Source organism: Phycodurus eques, chromosome 13, assembly GCF_024500275.1.
Source record: "Phycodurus eques isolate BA_2022a chromosome 13, UOR_Pequ_1.1, whole genome shotgun sequence".
Lineage (NCBI taxonomy): Eukaryota > Metazoa > Chordata > Actinopteri > Syngnathiformes > Syngnathidae > Phycodurus > Phycodurus eques.
Genome location: NC_084537.1, coordinates 10,588,394 through 10,606,556, shown reverse-complemented (window position 1 = coordinate 10,606,556; position 18,163 = coordinate 10,588,394). Strand labels below are relative to the sequence as shown.

Sequence of the window (18,163 nt, the reverse complement as noted above, 5' to 3'; positions counted from 1 at the left end):
TAGGAGGCAAAACTATAGAGGAGTCTGGACAGTGACATGCGCTAGTGCTACATTGTCACCCAGCTCGACATAACGTCACTATGAAATGCAACGACTATTTCCTAAATTTACCATATGTAAGGGTTATTTTCCACAGAACCCCCCCCCCCCTCTCTCTTATATATATTTATTTCACGCTAACCTTAATAATCATGGCCAGTTTGTGAACTGTAAAAGAAATAGGCTGATTAGTAAGATAACGTGCACGTTTTTTGACCAAGTTTTGAAGTGAAAAAAAAAAAAAATATCATTTTTGCAAGCACCAATGCACACAAAAATATAATTTTTGATGCAAAAATAAATTCCTTCGTTTTAAGTAATGATGCTAGATTTTGCTTAATTAATATTTGATTAATAGCGTTTACCTCGCACAGGCTTCATATTTCTGTATTTTTTTTTTTAGAAAAAAACATGACGAAAGGAACAGCTGAGAGCCACGCAACAAACCATTTTGCCAAAAAAAAAAAAAAGGGCAAAGATTTCCCATGGCTAACGCAAGAAAGTGTCAAGAATTCAGACCCTTGTTGACAACATGGCATCCATAAACCATGTGACGCAGACTGAACCTATGAGAGCAGTGCGGTGAGTGCAGAGTGCCAAGACGTTTTCTGCGGCTTTGCATCGCAGGCACACCACTACGCCCTCACAATTTTCTTTGTTTTAACTTCAAACTGATATTTAGTTGTACAGTAACACTCCATTACAAATAAGGTGCTTTTCTATAGAATCAGATTTGTGCCAAAAAGATTCAAACAAAACTTTGTGAATTGCAAACAAAAAATAAGACTATGAAGAGATATAAAGTAATTTAAGCACCAAAAAAAATCATCTTAAAAGTAAATTTTATTACTTGAAATGACAATATTTTTTTGCTCGCAGTGACAACTTTTGCATTTGCGTTGCCTGTTTTGTGCTTGTAATCCCATTTCCGTGTCTGTGCGTGTGCTGCCTGACTTTCTGCGTTTGACTTTTGGCACAAACCTCTCGGACGGGTGGGCTTTATGAGGGTTGCGTCCTAATTGGCTAATTCGTTTTTAGTGACAGCTCCATGCCCCCAGATGTTGTTCTGTCTTTGGCGCCGTGGGGTGGGAATTTTCTCTACTACAAATCCTAAGTAACTTGTAGGATTTCCTGCAAGAGCTTGATTATATACAATATCTACTTTTAAAGTTAGCCATTCTTTCTTACTAGGTGTTGACAAAAAGAGGAAAATTACAGATAAAGACAGTTTTCCTTTCGATAATCTTAGGGTTTATTTCAATAAGTTTGTATTCATATAAAATATTTTCCCCTCTGAAATAATTTAGTTTTGAAGGAAAGCAAGCATTAGGATATACAGCAGCTGAAATAAGTACTTAACATGTTACCATTTTTGTCATTAAATATACTTCCAAAGGTGCTATTGACCTGAAAATGTGACCAGATGTTGGGAACACCCCAAGTAATCTATATATGCAAATAAATTAAGTTGTGTAAAAATGTGAAATGACACAGGGGAAAGCTACTGAACACATGAAGAAAGGGGGGTCCAAAGGCATCGAAAGCCAAGACAACACCTAAAATCTATCAATAATCAAACAGCAATCCAGCCCCTCGTCAGTGCTGGTTCAGTCCTAATTGATGGCCTACAAAAAGGTCTGATTGCCAAGGTGTGAGTCAAGACACATCTCATGATGGGTAAGAGCAGAGAGCTGTCTCTAGACCATCGCAAGCTAGTTGTTGCAAACCATAACTATACGGCCACCGCGCAAGACCCAATTGCTGAAAAAAAGCATGTCAAAGCTGGTTTAAAGTGTGCTGAACAACATTTGGACAAGCCAGTTAAATACTGGGAGAATATAGTCTGGTCGGATGAGAGCAAAACTTAACTGTTGGGATGCCATAATGCACACCACGTTTGGAGGATTAATGGCACCGCATATCACCAAAAGAAAAAAAAACACCATACCAACAGTGAAGTTCGGAGGTGGGAACATGATGGTGTGGGGCTGCTTTTCAGCAAATGGCACTGCTAAACTTCACATTGTTAAAGGAAGGATGAATGGGCAAATGTACCAAGACATCTACGAGGATGATGAACATGAAACAAGGGTGGACATTTCATCAGAATAATAATGATCCAAAACATACTGCCAAGGAAACTCTCAACTGGTTTCAAATAAAAAAATAAAGCTCCTAGAATGGCCCAGCCAATCACCTGACTTGAATCCAATCGAAAATCTGTGGAAAGAACTGAAACTCAAGGTCCATAAAAGAAGCCCACGGAACCTTCAAGATTTGAAGACTGCTTGTGTGGGGGAATGGGTCAAAATCATACCAGAGCAATGCATGCGACTAGTTTCTCCATACGGGAGGCATCATTGCAATCAAAGGCTTTTGTACAAAGTATTAAATAAATACCATATTCCCTTTCTTCATGTGTTGAATACTTTTTCCCTGTGTCATTTCACATTATTACACACAACTTAATTTCTGATCTTATTTCTTCTACTCTCTTTGTAAATTGGGATTACTTGGGTTGTTCCCAACATCTGGTGAAACCATGTCAATAGCACCTTTGGAAATATATTTAATGAGAAAAATGGCGATGTGTTAAATACTTATTTCAGTCCCGGTATGTATGGAAATGTATACTGTATGTGTATTTATTTTTGTAAATGATCACTTAAACTATTAGAAACAAGAGTAGTATGCCGTGGTAAAATGGCAAACAGATAAGAAGGTATTAAAAACACATAATTCCGAAGCCTACACTGTAGTCTTATTCAACTTCCATCTTAGACTATCTTCGGGTGCAGTCTTCCCCAGTCGGCTTCTTCTGGTGTGAGAATTAGCAAACAGTACACAATGTGTCCAAAAAAATTCACAGCGAATGTTCCTGGCTTCAAGCCTTGGTTTGTTTGAACAGTTTTCATTGCTCTAATCTAATTAACCTTAATGTCTTTCAGCCAATTGAGCAACTTCTCCAGGATCACAGCACTGATGCTGACCCAGACGATAGGCCGGTGTTGTCAGACTTGCCCCTTGCCCCGTCCCACCATAACTTTCATGTCCTTCATGGATTCATAAATCCAATCACGTGGACCTTGTTTGAATAGGAACTCTACATTGAGACACTCAGTCTTATGCAAACAGGGCCCAACGCAGGAGCCAGCAGCCATCCAAAACCCCCCACCCGACCTTAACGTGCTGGCTCAGCAACTCTGTACAGCAGTTGACTAACATGCATGCGATGTGGTGTTCATTCATTAATAACTTCGATAGTCACACTATAGGCTTCAATTACTTGTGTTGGGATCATCAAGAACAACACAGGTTATACTAGCAGATCAACTCACAGGTACTTACAGGTGTTTAGACACTCAAAAAGAATCCCACCGCACCACTCGTCAGTAGCACTGCCTTGCTCATTTTCCCACATTATGTCCTGCCCTTTTCTGTCCTCCCTTGTTCGCTTGGTTAGTTATTGCATGTCCTCACCGGGTGTCCCGCATGCATCTTCATCCTCAGCTGTTCCATCTGGAGAAATTCAAAATTAAGACTGTGGTACACAAAAAGAAAGAGATGTGATATTTCTTGACGATAGCTTGATGGAGGGCTTCGTTGACCAAGACTTGTCCATACGTTAGAGTTGTTTGCTGCAAACACAAAATTATTTCAGAGGGTAAACATTTATGAATACAAACAATATTGATATCAACCCCAAGATTATAGAAAGGAAACTGTCTTTATCTGTAATTATTTTCTTTTTGTCAACACCTAGTAAGAAATACTGGCTGACTTTAAATGTGGATATTGTATATAATCAAGCTCTTGCAGGAAATCCTACAAGTGATTTGGGATTTGTTCTTTCCTTTTATGCTAATTCAGTCTTTAAGCCGTTCTGGTTATAAATGTTTACTTTTATTCAGTAATGTAATTCTAAAGTGATGAAGATGATGAAGAAATGTGGCCAATGGCCATATAGTAGACAGTACGGACGAGTCAGTATGGTAGCTAACGTTAGCAATACAGCGAGCTGTTATTAGCGGCTAAATTGTTGATAAACTGTGACTGCGCGCTTCTAACATGTTACTAGCATAATGTTACAACATCACTTCTTCCTAGCACAGCATTGACAACATATATGATAGATACATTACTTATATTTAATTGAAGTGATTCAAAATAGTTGAACTGTTGTCCACGTGCATGCGCCCACACAAGACGCATGCGCAGTAGAGAAAATTGCAGCCCTACGGCGCCAAAGACAGAATGGAAACGCACGGCAAAAAACAAAACAACAACAACAAAAAACGGAACCACACACGTGGAAACAGAATTACAAGCAAAAAACAGGCAACGCAAATGCAAAACTCGTTATGGCCAGCAGAATATATATATATATATATATATATATATTTACATTTAAGATTTTTTTTTTTTTTGGTTTAAATTAATTTATCTCTCTTCTATCCATCATCTGTGCATCTTATCCTCACTAGGGTCGTGGGTGTGCCAGAGCCAATCCCAGCTATCTTTGGGCGAGAGGCGGGGTACACCTTATACTGGTCGCCAACCAATCGCAGGGCACACATAAACAAACAAGCATTCACACCTACGGCAATTTAGAGTCTTCTATCAACATACTACGCATGTTTTGGGGATCTGGGAGAAAACCCACGCTGTCACAGAGAGAACAGGAAAACTCCACACAGGCGAGGCCGGGATTTGAATCCCTGTCCTCAGAACTGTGAGGCAGTCGTCCACCGTGCCGCCTATATCTCTTCAAAGTCTTATTTTTTGTTTGCAATTCAAGAAGTTTTGTTTGATAGTCTTGTTTTTTGTTTGTGATTGAAAAAGGTTTGCATGGATCTTTTTGGCATGTTTGCGTTTGAAAAAGTTTTGTGTGAATCTTTTTGGCACAAATCTGATTCCATACTTTTCTGGGGTAACACGGGTCAGCGTGAGGCCAAAGGGGTGTGCCCATAATGAGTGTGGCTCCACCTTGTAAGTCACACCTTGCCAGGTGTCTCTGAATGGTTGTTTTACCTCGGGTGTGGTGTTTTCTTGTGTATCAAATTAGAGGCAAAAAATAAGGATGATATTTTTCACATATTCATCATGTACAACTGACAAATGTCATGACAACTGTTTCAACAAATATGAAATTTCTTTTGTTTGCTTTTTTTTTTCAAATGGCAAACTCCCCTTTTGGATGGAAAAGTCAAAACATGGATATTTCAGTTACCAATATGTTTATTATTGCAGCAATTGGTTTCAGTGGTGTAGAACTAGTGCTCAACAAACATAATAAATTCACTAAAAATGTGGCCAAAAGTGTGATTTTGGGGGTGTGGGGGGCTTAACTGGAAGTGATTTATGGATCCAGTATAATCTATTTTGTGTACTACTTTTTAAGATATGCCAATGTAAATAAATACAAGTAAATAATTCATCACATAATCAAAAAGAAAACTCGGAACAATTTTATAGTTGTTTTTACAGATACAGACACACTTGTATGATCTCAGGAGGTATGGGTATGAAGTACATTGAGTGGTTCTGATCATTTTCACAGAACATCTACTAAGTACTCAGCGTGAAAAGCCCTACTTCATCAGAGCCGTCCGGTCGTGGTCATGATACATAATGTAAGGCAGGATAATTCTGCATTTCACTTGGAAACAATTCCAGCTTCTCTCGTCACAACTTTTGACGTTTTGGTCGGAAATACATGGCAGGTGCTTCCAACAAGTATAAGATAATTATTGTAAAGACATCAGTGATACCATTTCTGACTTAACGAAGCATGTCTCCTCATTAATAACAGTACAATTTGTTCCTATAGACAGCGCTCCAAACTATGATGGAAGACAACACAGATGAGTCAATGTCATTCCCTATGAGCTTTTCATTATTCATTGCCACCCTACACATTGTGCACAACAACAAAAACAGCTCAGATTTTACAAGAGAAAGAAAAACACAAAGTAACCGAAAGTATAAAGTCATATGAATGCACATATAAATATTACGGTTATCAAGATGCATTGTCAGGTGATAAAAAGAAAAACTAAAAAGAGTAAAAATAAGTGCCGCTGACAGCAGGACAGACGTCAACCCTCTTTGTCAAAGATGCATTTCACGTCAGCAAAGACCTGGAAGAGACAGACATGCAAACACCAAAGGCATAAAAAAGGTGACCAAAAAAAAAAAAAAAAAACATTGTAGCAGAGAATGTTTTTTTTATTTTAACATAAATTAAGTGATAAAGGTAGATGGGAAAGAACTGCAAGTTTGGGAAAAAGGAAGGAAAGTTACCCTTAAATCTGTACTACAAAATTATCCAACCATCCATTTTCTATACCGCTGATCAGGGTTGCTGGTGAGCTGGAGCCTATCCCACCTGACTTTGGTCGAAAGGCAGACTACACCCTGGAATGGTCAATCACATGGCACCTATCTTCTTATAATTAACCATGATTAGCAAGGGATGAGACCAAGCCTTGCTGCAAATACCGAAAATCCATGAGTAATTGACGCCCACAATAAACTTTATAATTTCCTATAGATGTCACAAAATGGCAGCAAAGTATTTTTCCTGTGAGACAAACAATAAATGCAGTGCCCTGTTAATAGCTCTTTCTCTACACCATCCGGTGCACAAAATGCTTTATATTGTAAAGCCTCACCATTCACACAGACACATTCATACACTAATGGGAGGCTGCTGCTATGCCCCACTGGGAGCAAATTAGGGTTCTTGCCCAAGGACACTTCAACAGCGGACAGTGGTGAGCCGGCATTCGAACGCGACCCTTTGGTCAATGGACGACCCGCTCTATCAACTGAACCACAGCCGCCCGAAGCTATGGGCCTGACTAAATGGTACGGTAGCTTTTCATTGTCTGTCGTCAAGATTTGTAGAACATACTCAGAGGCGAAATTACTTTTCAATTAGGTCACTGTCACAAAAACAATTACAAGAAAACCCCGTCAACCATAAAACAAAGACATAAAACATCTATTCGTAAATGCTCTTTGTCGTACACTGTGAAGCAAATTCAACAGTCGATCACAGATGTTGCGATCATAGTGCATGACGTCACTCCCGTTCACCACATGCAAATGTAGTATCCGTTGTCAGGTAATACACGCACACGCACACACACACACACACACACAAACACACACACACACTAAGAACAGTTCCTCCCCTCAGTTCAACTTGGGTCCTTCGCACAGAGATGCGACTAGATGACGTCAAAGCACTATTTTTATGAAACATGGCTTTGGCCTGAGCACAAAACTGCAGAAAGGCGAGTTTTTGTGCCAATATCAGAGTATAGGTTCTTGCAGAAAAACCTGCAAATAATAGTCAAATGCCGAACCATGAATATGCAGTGCGGAGTAGACCACTGCCAAGTAAAAATGTTTCTACAGTACAGTGATATGTTGACTTAAGAATTAAATTCGTTCCATGATTCGTCTTGTAACTTAATTCTGTAGATGTGCAATAGGGCTGTCAGTATCAAATCTTTTTAGAATAGATTCCCCTATTGATTATTGGTCCAATAATAGAATAATTGCCCCGGCCCCCCGCTATTATTATTATTTATTTTTTAACCACTAAATATGCATTTTACTCTTATTTATCAGAGATGGAGTTTGATCCTTAAACTGCATATGTTTGTACTGAGTGTATGGTATAAATTTGGTGTACAGAATTTGAGACGGCAAAATGCTAACTGCTAAACTGTTCCGGGTGGAACTTTTTTCTTCATCCCGCCGGAGCTTGGAGGCAGAGATTTTCCATCAACCTATTTTTTTAAGTTGACTTCACTGAGTTATTCTTTTTTTCCCAGCCCTAATGCACAACCTGTCGTACTTCCCCATCGGGCAAAATGGATAAAAGCACTTCCTCCTCGCTCGAGTGAATGGGGAAGTGGACCATTTCAAAGCACCCGTACATTTTTTTCAAAACAAGATGATAAAAAAAAATGATAATGATAATAGACAGTGTTTAGGCTTTGTTCGTGTTTACATGTAGCGTATCATAACATATTTGTATAAATAAATTATGTACATGTAACTGAACTTTTGTCCAAAGACACTAGTCAAAGACAAAAAAAGTTTGCAAGTTCGGCTTCAAACAATCATGTCAGCAATCTCAGTTATGTATATTAGCATAGCATAAACAGGAAGTCAGTTATCCAGTGTTCCGTGTTGGGTCAGGTGACGTTCCGCATTTGAGGATTTACTTATATCTTAAATTGTGAGGGAGAGGCAGGATGCCGGCAGGTGTTGTGGTACTCTCTGCTGCCATCTAGGGGCGGCATATTAAACCCTTGCTCACGCCTCAAATTTTGGCTTGCGCCACATAGTAGAAAATAAATAAATAAATAAAATAAACATTTTTAAAAATTAAGAAAACAAATGCGACTGAGCGCCGGCTCATAACTTGGAAAACTCGTAAGTTGGTGCACTTTTAAGTCAAGGTTTACTACTTTACTCTCTGAAATCATTGGGCTATGATTGGTGGACTAAAACACGAGGACTGAGAATTGATAATCAATTGATTTCTGAAACATTAGACAGTCTTAGTTTTTCTGTTTTTTAAGGCAGTTTCTTAAAATATTTGAATTTAACATATCCGCCGGTGCCAGCACGGTGTACTAAGTGGTTAGCATGTCGTACTAAGTGGATAGCACGTCTGCCTCACAGTTTTAATTTTTGGGGTTCAAATCTCAGCTTCCTTTGTGGAGTTTGCATGTTCTTCCCTGTGCATGTGTAGTTTTTCTATGGGTACATCAGCTTCCTCCCACATTCCAGAAAGATACATTGATTGAACTTGAAATTGTCCATAGGTGACTGTGCCCTGCGATTGGCTGTGTACCCCACCTCTCGTCCAAAGTCAGCTGGGAGTAGGTTGGCATTTCGGAGAAAGCTGTAGCACCCGCAGAAAACTCATCCAAGAAATTCCACACAGAAAGGTCAGAGCGATGAGTCAGTCGTATGAACCACATGAACACCCTGCCGCTTTCTCTGGGGTATTTGAATCCCATTTATCATATGTTTTTTAATGGCCTTTTCTGAGTGCAATTTTGGAACTGAGAAGTTCTTGCCTCTGCTTTAACAAGCTGTGGTTGTGCTATTCATACCATTACCTACAGTTCATGAGTAGGCTCACCTCATTCACAGAGTGAGAGGCATCCACACAGCGAACCTTGCCTTGCTTCTCGTACAGCTCAATAATCGGTCGTGTGGACTGCAGGTACGTTTGGATTCTGTATCAGAGGGGAAAAACGTTATTGGGGTCAAACAACACAGGGGGACCAGAGTACTTGTACATTAGATCAAAAACACTCGTGCAGGTAGCAAAAAGCAAGAAAAATGGGCCACAAAAATATTTACTGATATTGTTAATGTTCAGGCTACAGGTATACAAAATATGTTTATTATAAATATACAAAATGTTCAACTGAAGTAGTGATTCCCAACCACTGCACCAGGGGAGATCACCTGTGCCAGAAATTATCCAATGATTTCCCCAAAATATGATTTATTCACTACAAATTATGTATTTCTTTGTGCATCTATGCCAGCAACATATAGTTACCAACAGAACAATTTAAAGGGCCTTCCACTAAATGGTAGGAGGTATATAATTAACCTGTGAATCCACTTTTTTATTTTTTTTACATTTTTGTTTGGCAGTGTGCCGTAATATAAAATAAAACTACTCACAAAGTTGGGATATTGGGTGAAATTTCACAATGAACCCGAAATGCACTATAACCTTTACAGGTGAACTCAATTTGATATTCTCTAAACGTTTGAACGCACATGTCCAAATGTCAGCCGTGTGTGTGTGTGGAGATATTTTAAGGACACGGATGGCAACACGTTTTTTCCTGTTCAGTATTGTAAAACAGATTACTAGGGGGATTAACATTTGTCTTGGAATGTTTTATTCAACATATTATATGATCACAGTTGTAATGATTAATTTTGTTTATTTGTTGTTTTGTAATATTGCATTTATTCTAATGTTGTCATGTTGTAATGAGAAGTTCTAAAAAGTGTATTTGAGTGAATCCTATGAATTTCAGAAAAACTCTTTTTTTTTTTTTTAAACATTTGATTTTAAAAAATAAACATTTACTCACAATTGCAAAATGTAGTGGCCTCATCAAGTATCGGGACTTGGTATCGGTCAGTACTTAAATGCACTCAAAAGAACTAAAATTTAAAAGTACTTGTACTCCGTCTGATAAAAGTGGTATTGGTGCATCAATTTTAGTTTCATCCAGTAATTTCCCACAATTTCACCTCCCCAACTTTGTGTAAATAGTTTATGTTCCTTAGCTCAATAAAGTTTGGGAAACGCTGATCTAAAATTAGTGGAAAAGCACACCGTTTCTCCAAGCTTTCTCTGTTGTCATCTGTGCGCCTGCTATTCTTCCCTCGTTCTAAACATCTGTTGATGCAAACCTGTGCATGCGTCAGACGAGAAATTTTGTCAGTGTCATGAAACTCAATCGTAGATCTACTTCACTGCAACATTTCCATGACGTACCTCATTGCTGCAGTCAAAGAAAAGCACAAACTTGACATCTGCTTTTCCATCCATGACATTGTTCCAACCCTGAAGGTTGTCCTCATTGCGGGGGAAGCCATCTATGAGGAAGCTGAACTTTTGTTCATCTTTATTCATGGTCTCTTCCATTGCCTTAAGGGGAATGAAAAAAAAAACATTTGTTTAAACATGACATACTTGTTGATGGAAAAACACAACATAAAATGTTGTGTTGTACTTGCGAAATCCATCTGGCTTGTCACAGTGACATAAAAGCTATGACCAAAAAAAAAAAAGGAATAACACTGGCTGGCGGCCTTTAGGCAGATGTTTTTTTCCCCCTTGACAAAAAGCAAAAGAAGAGTCTCTTATAACCATTTTTAATTCAAATAAGGTGGCTGTCACTGTTTAATACACTGCTGCCCCCTTGTGGAATTGACGGCTCCATGTACAACAATATAACTTGATGGCAGGATTTATTTTTATTTTTTTTAAAATGACTGTTCCTTTTAGGTTTTACACGATCAGGATTTTTGGGGCCGATCACCGAGCAGCAAGTTAAAAAAAAAATTATAACTGATCACCAATCTGATCACAAGATGGAGCAATGTGTCTATTTACATGACTTGTTCATTTATTGTATATACTTGTGTACTGTATACTGTATCCATTCAAGGATTGGCCACTGACATAAATTTAGGTCAAATCAACATTACAACATGACAGAAACAATGGGTGCTAACTTACTGTAATTAATTTATTTTGTTGCAATTAAATTACTTTAAGAAATACTGTTAATGACATGCTTACTCTAACTTTCTCACTGTTCCAGCTATATGGACGGGTGTTGTCGAGAGTTTGAGTCCGTTTGATTGTTTTTGTTTCCCCCCCCCCCCCCTCACGCTGCGTTCCTTGAACGCGGCTCACTTCTCCTTCAATGCTCAATCAAATTAGTTGTGTTGAAACATTTAGATGACGTTCCCCACAACGTACTTCAGTTGTGCACAGAATGCAAATAACGTGTTGTTTGTCTGAGACACCGCAAAATAGTCCAAACACCGACGATGTGTTTTTTCACCAGCAAGATTGAAAAAACTTTATTGGCCGTCAGATAGTTACAGTACTGTGCGTGACAAGGCTAAAAATAAAGTGGCTTTTCATACGCGACGAAGACGCGGAGTTAAATGTCTTGTGCGGAGCCGATCGATGAAGTCATTGATCGGATCAGCGACTTATGACATGAAATCCGATCAGCATAAAATGCTAATTATCGGCCGATACCGATAAGACCGATCAGATCGGTGTAAAGTCTAGTTCCTTTCTAGAGCGGGGACACTGTAGTAAAATGTGTCATAGATTAAATTAAATTTGATTAGATTAGATACAGTAAAACACTCTTTAAATTTGGCAAGCGAAATATTTTCCCTTGACAATTTAAAAGTAAAATTGTGATAAGGAGTACTGAAAAAAACATGCCCTCATAATACAGATGGTAATATAGATTTCACTTTAATCAATTTGTGCCAGTTTCTTCCTTTAGCATTGGTCAATAACCTTTGAAAGTTCACCACAAAACACTATTACATAGAGTGGATATGAAAAGTCTACAAAACCCTGTTCAAATGCCAGGTTTTTGTGATATATTAAAAACAAAAATTACCAAGATAAGTCATTTCAAAGCTTTTTTTCACCATCGTGACCAGTCACCTGTCCAACTCAACTGAAAAATAATCTTTTTGAGAGTGTAAGTAATACTTAAAAACTACAATAAAGCGGTTGAACAAATGTGCACACCCTCTTATAACTGGTATGGTACGTGTTCAGAATTATCCAATTAACATTCAAACTCATGTTAAGTGGGAGTCAGCACACACCTGACAGCATTGAAAGTGCCTCTGATTAACCCCAAATAAAGTTCAGCTGGTATAGTAGGCTTCTGTTGACATTTTTGTCATCACATCTTACAGCACAAGCTATGTTTCGCAGACGGATCTCATTGTTCAAAGGTATCAGTCAGTAGAAGGGTAAAAAAGAATTTCGAATACATTAAACATACCATAGAACACTGTGAAGACTGTCATAATCAAGTGGAGAAAATATGGCACAGCATTAAGATTAACAAGGTTTCAGCGTCCTACCAAAACCAATGAAAAGACGAGAAGAAAACTAGTCAGGAAGACTGAGGCTGCCAAGAGACCGACAGCAACATTGAAGCAGCTACAGGAATTTCTTGCAAATACTGGCTTGTTCAGTACATGTGATAATAATCAGTTTTCTTCATATGTCTGTGATACGGGATACTAGGATAAGACAGAAGTCTTATCTTTCAAAGAACTGTAAACACAATACCTTCAGGCTTCTACTCGGAAGCAAAATGTCATGAAAAGCCTACTAGAACAGCAAAACTATTTGGAGTTCATCCAAGGTTGTATAAACGGTGGCAGGTGTGCTTACTCCCATTTAACATGAGTTTGAATGTGATTAGTTCATTCTGAAAACAGCCAAATGCCCAGTTATGAGGATGTGCACCCTACTGCAACCACATTTTTGCGGTTGTTTATGAAAATGTATTAAATCTCTCAAAGATTTTCGAAAAGAAAATAAACTGAGTTGTACAGGTATTTATGGTGGAAAAGGTTTTGGAGTAATTCAACTTGGTCTCATTTGGTATACCACAAAAACCTGGCATTTGAACAGGGGTGTGTAGACTATTTTTATCCACTGTACTTTAGGCATTACTGCCATCTTGGGGACGATAAATGTCAGCTCACTGTACTCCTCAATCGTTTAAAACTGGACAACAAAAGCACACCGAAAAAAAACCATACTATTCTGAGCCAAACTAGTACTGCTTGGTAAAAAGATCTTTTCTACTGTAGCCAAGAAAGTTGAAGAATTAAAATGATGTCAGATAACATATTTCAAATGTGAGTTGATTTCAATCAAATCAATACAGACTTGCAAAAAGATCTTGAGGAACTTGCCTGACGTGTGGTGCGTCAATTATGTTCCTCACCATTCTAAGTAAGTTGATGGTGATCTCCACAGGGACAATTTTGCCTTCCTTGATGAAGTTGGCGATGAGAACTCCAAACTCCGATCCCTCTCTGGCCCGCTCTGCCCTCAGTAGGTCTCCAGCTGACAGATGAGTGTAGTTGTAGTTCTGAGGTACAAAGCGACACAGACATTTCAATACAGCCTATCTTGGGTACACCCTGGACTGGTCGCCAGTCAATCACAGGACACATAGAGAACCAATCATTGACACTCAAATAATGGGCAATTTAACCAAATGAATTGAACCCAGAACCTCTTGACTGGCAGTCATGCTGACCACTAATTCACCGCCCTGCCTTGTGTTTCCCAATGACACATTTTAATACACTTGTAAAGGAGAGAAGTCTGAGTCATAAAGCATTTTTTTAAAGCGACTTAATCCCTTGCACACCCTGAACTGGGAGTTACATCCGGGAACGTGCACTTCGCACTGAATGAATAGAGCCTCTGTGTAGAACTGTCATTCAGGCTTGAAAACCATATATGAAGACCAACAGGCAACACCCAGCAATACAGAGATACACATACAGCCTCACACAGGGACACGCAACCACACGAGTATAGCAAAGTCAGATTCGAGAACTAAAACTGAGTTTGTGTGCTTGACTTCACCAGACAGGATGTGTTTGTTTAAAAGCAGGATTCATAAATTGAAAAACCTAACTGTGTATAAGGCAGCACTGTGACTGAGTGGTTAGCGCATTCGCCTTCTTGTGAGGAGCTTATGTGTTCTCCCTGCGCTTGCATGGGTTTTCTCAAGGTGCATTAGCTTCTGCCAAAACTCAAAATACGTGCATGTTAGTTAGGTTCACTGAAGACTGTAAATTGTCCTTAGAGGTGAATGTGAATGCGAAGGGTTGTGCACACTGCATAGTTGGGGGTTATCGGGAAACGTTTTGAGGTGCCTTATATACAACTTTAATTTTTATTGCACCACAAATAGGGGTGTCCCGATCCATCCATCCATCCATCCATTTTTCTACCGATCCGATCCGATCTTTGATATCAGAAATTGGTCCGATGTCAGCAGACAGGATCTAAAACGTCAGATTTCACCACTCTTATACAGGAAGTCCATTCCATACTCCACTACAGCACTTCTATCCAGCAGCGCCCGGAAGGTATGCAGAGCCCATGAGATCACAACAGCTTGCTAAGGTGGTAACATGTTCCAAACAGGTGTTTGATGAGCATTCCTCAACTTTCTGTCTTTTTTGCCACCTGTCACAGCTTTTTTGGAACGTGTTGCAGCCATAAAATTCTAAGTTAATGATTATTTGCTAAAAACAATAAAGTTGATCAGTTTGAACATTAAATATCTTGTCTTTGTAGTGTATTCAATTAAATATATGTTGAACATGATTTGCAAATCATTGTATTCTGTTTTTATTTATGTTTAACACAACGTCCCAACGGCGGCACGGTGACCGACTGGTTAGAGCGTCAGCCTCACAGTTCTGAGGACCCGGGTTCAATCCCCGTCCCCGCCTGTGTGGAGTTTGCATGTTCTCCCCGTGCCTGCGTGGGTTTTCTCCGGGCACTCCGGTTTCCTCCCACATCCCAAAAACATGCACGAATTGGAGACTCTAAATTGCCCGTAGGCATGACTGTGAGTGCGAATGGTTGTTTGTTCCTATGTGCCCTGCGATTGGCTGGCAACCAGTTCAGGGAGTACCCCGCCTCCTGCCCGATGACAGCTGGGATAGGCTCCAGCACGCCCACGACCCTTGTGAGGAGAAGCGGCTCAGAAAATGGATGGATGGATGGACAACGTCCCAACTTCACTGGAATCGGGGTAGTACTTTCTTTGTTACTGCAAGTGTGTATCTCATTGCATGCACAACACTGCCCGTCAGAGGTCAAGACGTGCATAGCAGTTACTTTATGGAACCCATTGGTTAATAAAAAAAAATGGGTCAGTTTTTCTCAATACCTACTGTTCCTGATTATTATTGTTCTCTGTTTGAGTAATATCACTTGATCAAGTCTTTTCTAACATTCCATAGTACAAAATAGGTAATCTATGTATGATAATTGCTGAAATCGGATCAGACCAATATCGGTATCGGCCAAAACTCAAGGCTGCAATATTCGTATCAGATCAGAAGTGAAAAAAATTGCACCGGGACATCCCTAACCACAAACAACATGGCATGATTGACAAGTAAGAAATGGATCACCCTGGCTGCAGTAGCTTGATTATAAATATACAAAGAGTAAATGGGCAAAAAAATAAAGGAGAGAGTCTGGCTATTTGAAACTTGGCTACATTCATTGACTACACTAGTGCATTTCGACAACAAAGACTTTCCATGCATCACATTTTTAGCCACAGGCACAAATGAATTTACAAATATAGTAACGTATTCTTGTAAAACACAATATAAACTGGATTGGCAGTCCGCTGTATGTCGCTTTGTACCAATAAACGTAATTTTTGGAAACGCTATCGTTCATTTTGGCAACAAGACTGCCCATAATTTCGCTTTTTAGCCACAGGCACATAAGAAATTATAAATATTGTTAAGTGTAATAGTAAAAGAATAAGTATTATAGAAAATGGATGGATGGAACTATGTACTAGTGGGACTTCACCAGTCATGGATGTGCAACTGGGTATGCAACTGAACAAGTTGGGAAAAATACAGGTCGCATGCTAGACAAGTTCAACCAGTTTGGCGAATTGCATCTGTGTGTTCGTCCTGCTGACCCTTTGTCTTCATCATATGTGTGGGTGATTTAAGAAAGCAGTGCCCTGGCAAGTGGCAACAAGTCCAGGGTGTGCCGTTCAACTTCAGTCATATGTGTTAAGCTCCAGCTCACACGTGACCCTAAAGAGGACAAGTACTATTGAAAATGGATGGATGGATGGATGGATGGGTTAAGATAACCCGTTAAGGCATGGTATACATGTTTTTTTTTTCAAATCTCAAAACATTATCTGTTACAGACCTCGCACATGAAGATGAAAAAAGTAAACAGGCATTTATTAACAGTTTTGATTGTACTATGTGTGGTGTGCTCTGATCATCTCAACACAAATATTCTGTTCCACCACTTATCTCAAATCTAGTCTACCAAAAAATCTCTCTCTCATGATGAAATGTGCTCTCACAAAAATGAACAGGAAGCACTACTGTAAATATTGCGGCAATGTTTCCCCAGGTGCATCCGAAGTAATCGGAAGCGGGAGTATTAAAGAATGGTGGTCATTAATAAAGACTTGCTTGGGAAAATAAGCCGTGCCGTCTGGCGAAGCCACTTTTATACAAAAAAACAACATTAGATACGACATGTTTGTTTTTATTTACAGTAATTTCCTTGTTCCTCAGTCATGTCAGTTGGCTACATTTCCCATCACAATTGACAGAGTCGTGAGTAGGAGGAGTAAGATTGTTGGCCCCAACCTGTTTCAGACCCTATTATCAGACAAATACACTTTTAACACACCTCAGATCACACAATAGTCTTATAGGATAATCGTACAAGACATAAAATAGTCTGGCATTTGTTGTCCTTGCTCAGAAGGCGCAGAATGGGGCTGGCACAAAGCAGGCTGATTATATTTGTGTGCACCACGCCTAACAAACAAATGCCATCCTCTGTTCACTTTGGTTTAAAGGTTACATGGACAAGTGTATCCCACACATTCACCCTGACCTTTACAAACCACCTAGTCACTGATAATATTACAAATATGGTATCTACAGCTGGTTTTATTTTGACCATATATGGATACCAATTCAACAAAAGTGACTTCAGCGAGTTTTAGCTATTCAGAACGATTTGGTTATTCTAATAACCATCACTAAACGTATGCTGTGGAAGCAAAGTATGTCACATACACTCTACTTAAGTACAGGGTGTGAATACGTTTTCCCCCACCTCTGATAACTGGCTAACTAGCTAGCTAGCTAGCTAGCACAGGTTCATTTTAGAGGGCAACCGGATGTCAAAGAAGAGGCGATAATAGTGCCCTAAGGGGCTTAGCATACTGGCTATGACATCCAGAGGCAAGTCTTTGGTCGTGAATTTTCACTGTCCATGATAAGACGTCACATAAAAGGTGTTCGAATCCCTCTCGCCATCTCTTGTAGCTTACCTCGACGATTTTGGCGCATTGGGTCCCTTTGCCGGCGCCAGGCCCGCCCAGCACGAACACAACCTGCGGCTTCTTCATCATACACACCTGGTACAAAAGGCTCGGCACCCTCTGCGCGACGTTATTCACCAAACGGCCGATCATAAACCAGACACGCTGGCCCTGAAAATGTGAACCAGCACGTCTTGGGGGAAGAGAAGGCGAATAGAAGCCTCGCTGGTCGTTGAATGCGTGTCAGTGCGAGTGAAAGGAGCCGAAGGACACCACTTCCGCATTCGAGCTCAGCGTCCAATGAGGTGCTGCGCTTCTTGTGACGTATAACGGGTGTTTTTTTTTTCCGAGGAAGAGGTCGAGTGACGCCACTCCCCTGGCTTTCCAGCATCAGCACCTCCAAAACCAAAAAA

General features: G+C 39.7%; 1 protein-coding gene across 3 annotated transcripts; it reads right to left on the bottom strand.

Moving 5' to 3' along the window:
• Nucleotides 1-1,021: 1,021 nt before the first annotated feature.
• cmpk (cytidylate kinase) lies at nt 1,022-18,026 on the bottom strand. Of its 3 annotated transcripts, none has more exons than XM_061694501.1 (6): nt 17,760-18,026; nt 13,617-13,763; nt 10,601-10,753; nt 10,439-10,515; nt 9,212-9,308; nt 1,022-3,677 (listed from the first exon to the last, which is right to left on the bottom strand). In XM_061694501.1, exons 1-6 carry the CDS (start codon nt 17,901-17,903, stop codon nt 3,546-3,548), a joined length of 750 nt encoding a protein of 249 aa, XP_061550485.1. In that variant the 5' UTR covers nt 17,904-18,026; the 3' UTR covers nt 1,022-3,545. The 3 variants fall into 3 exon arrangements, with proteins under 3 accessions (XP_061550485.1, XP_061550486.1, XP_061550487.1); XM_061694502.1 differs by having other exon boundaries at nt 17,847-18,026; XM_061694503.1 differs by lacking the exon at nt 1,022-3,677 and adding an exon at nt 5,492-6,179.
• Between the last annotated feature and the right edge of the window lie 137 nt (nt 18,027-18,163).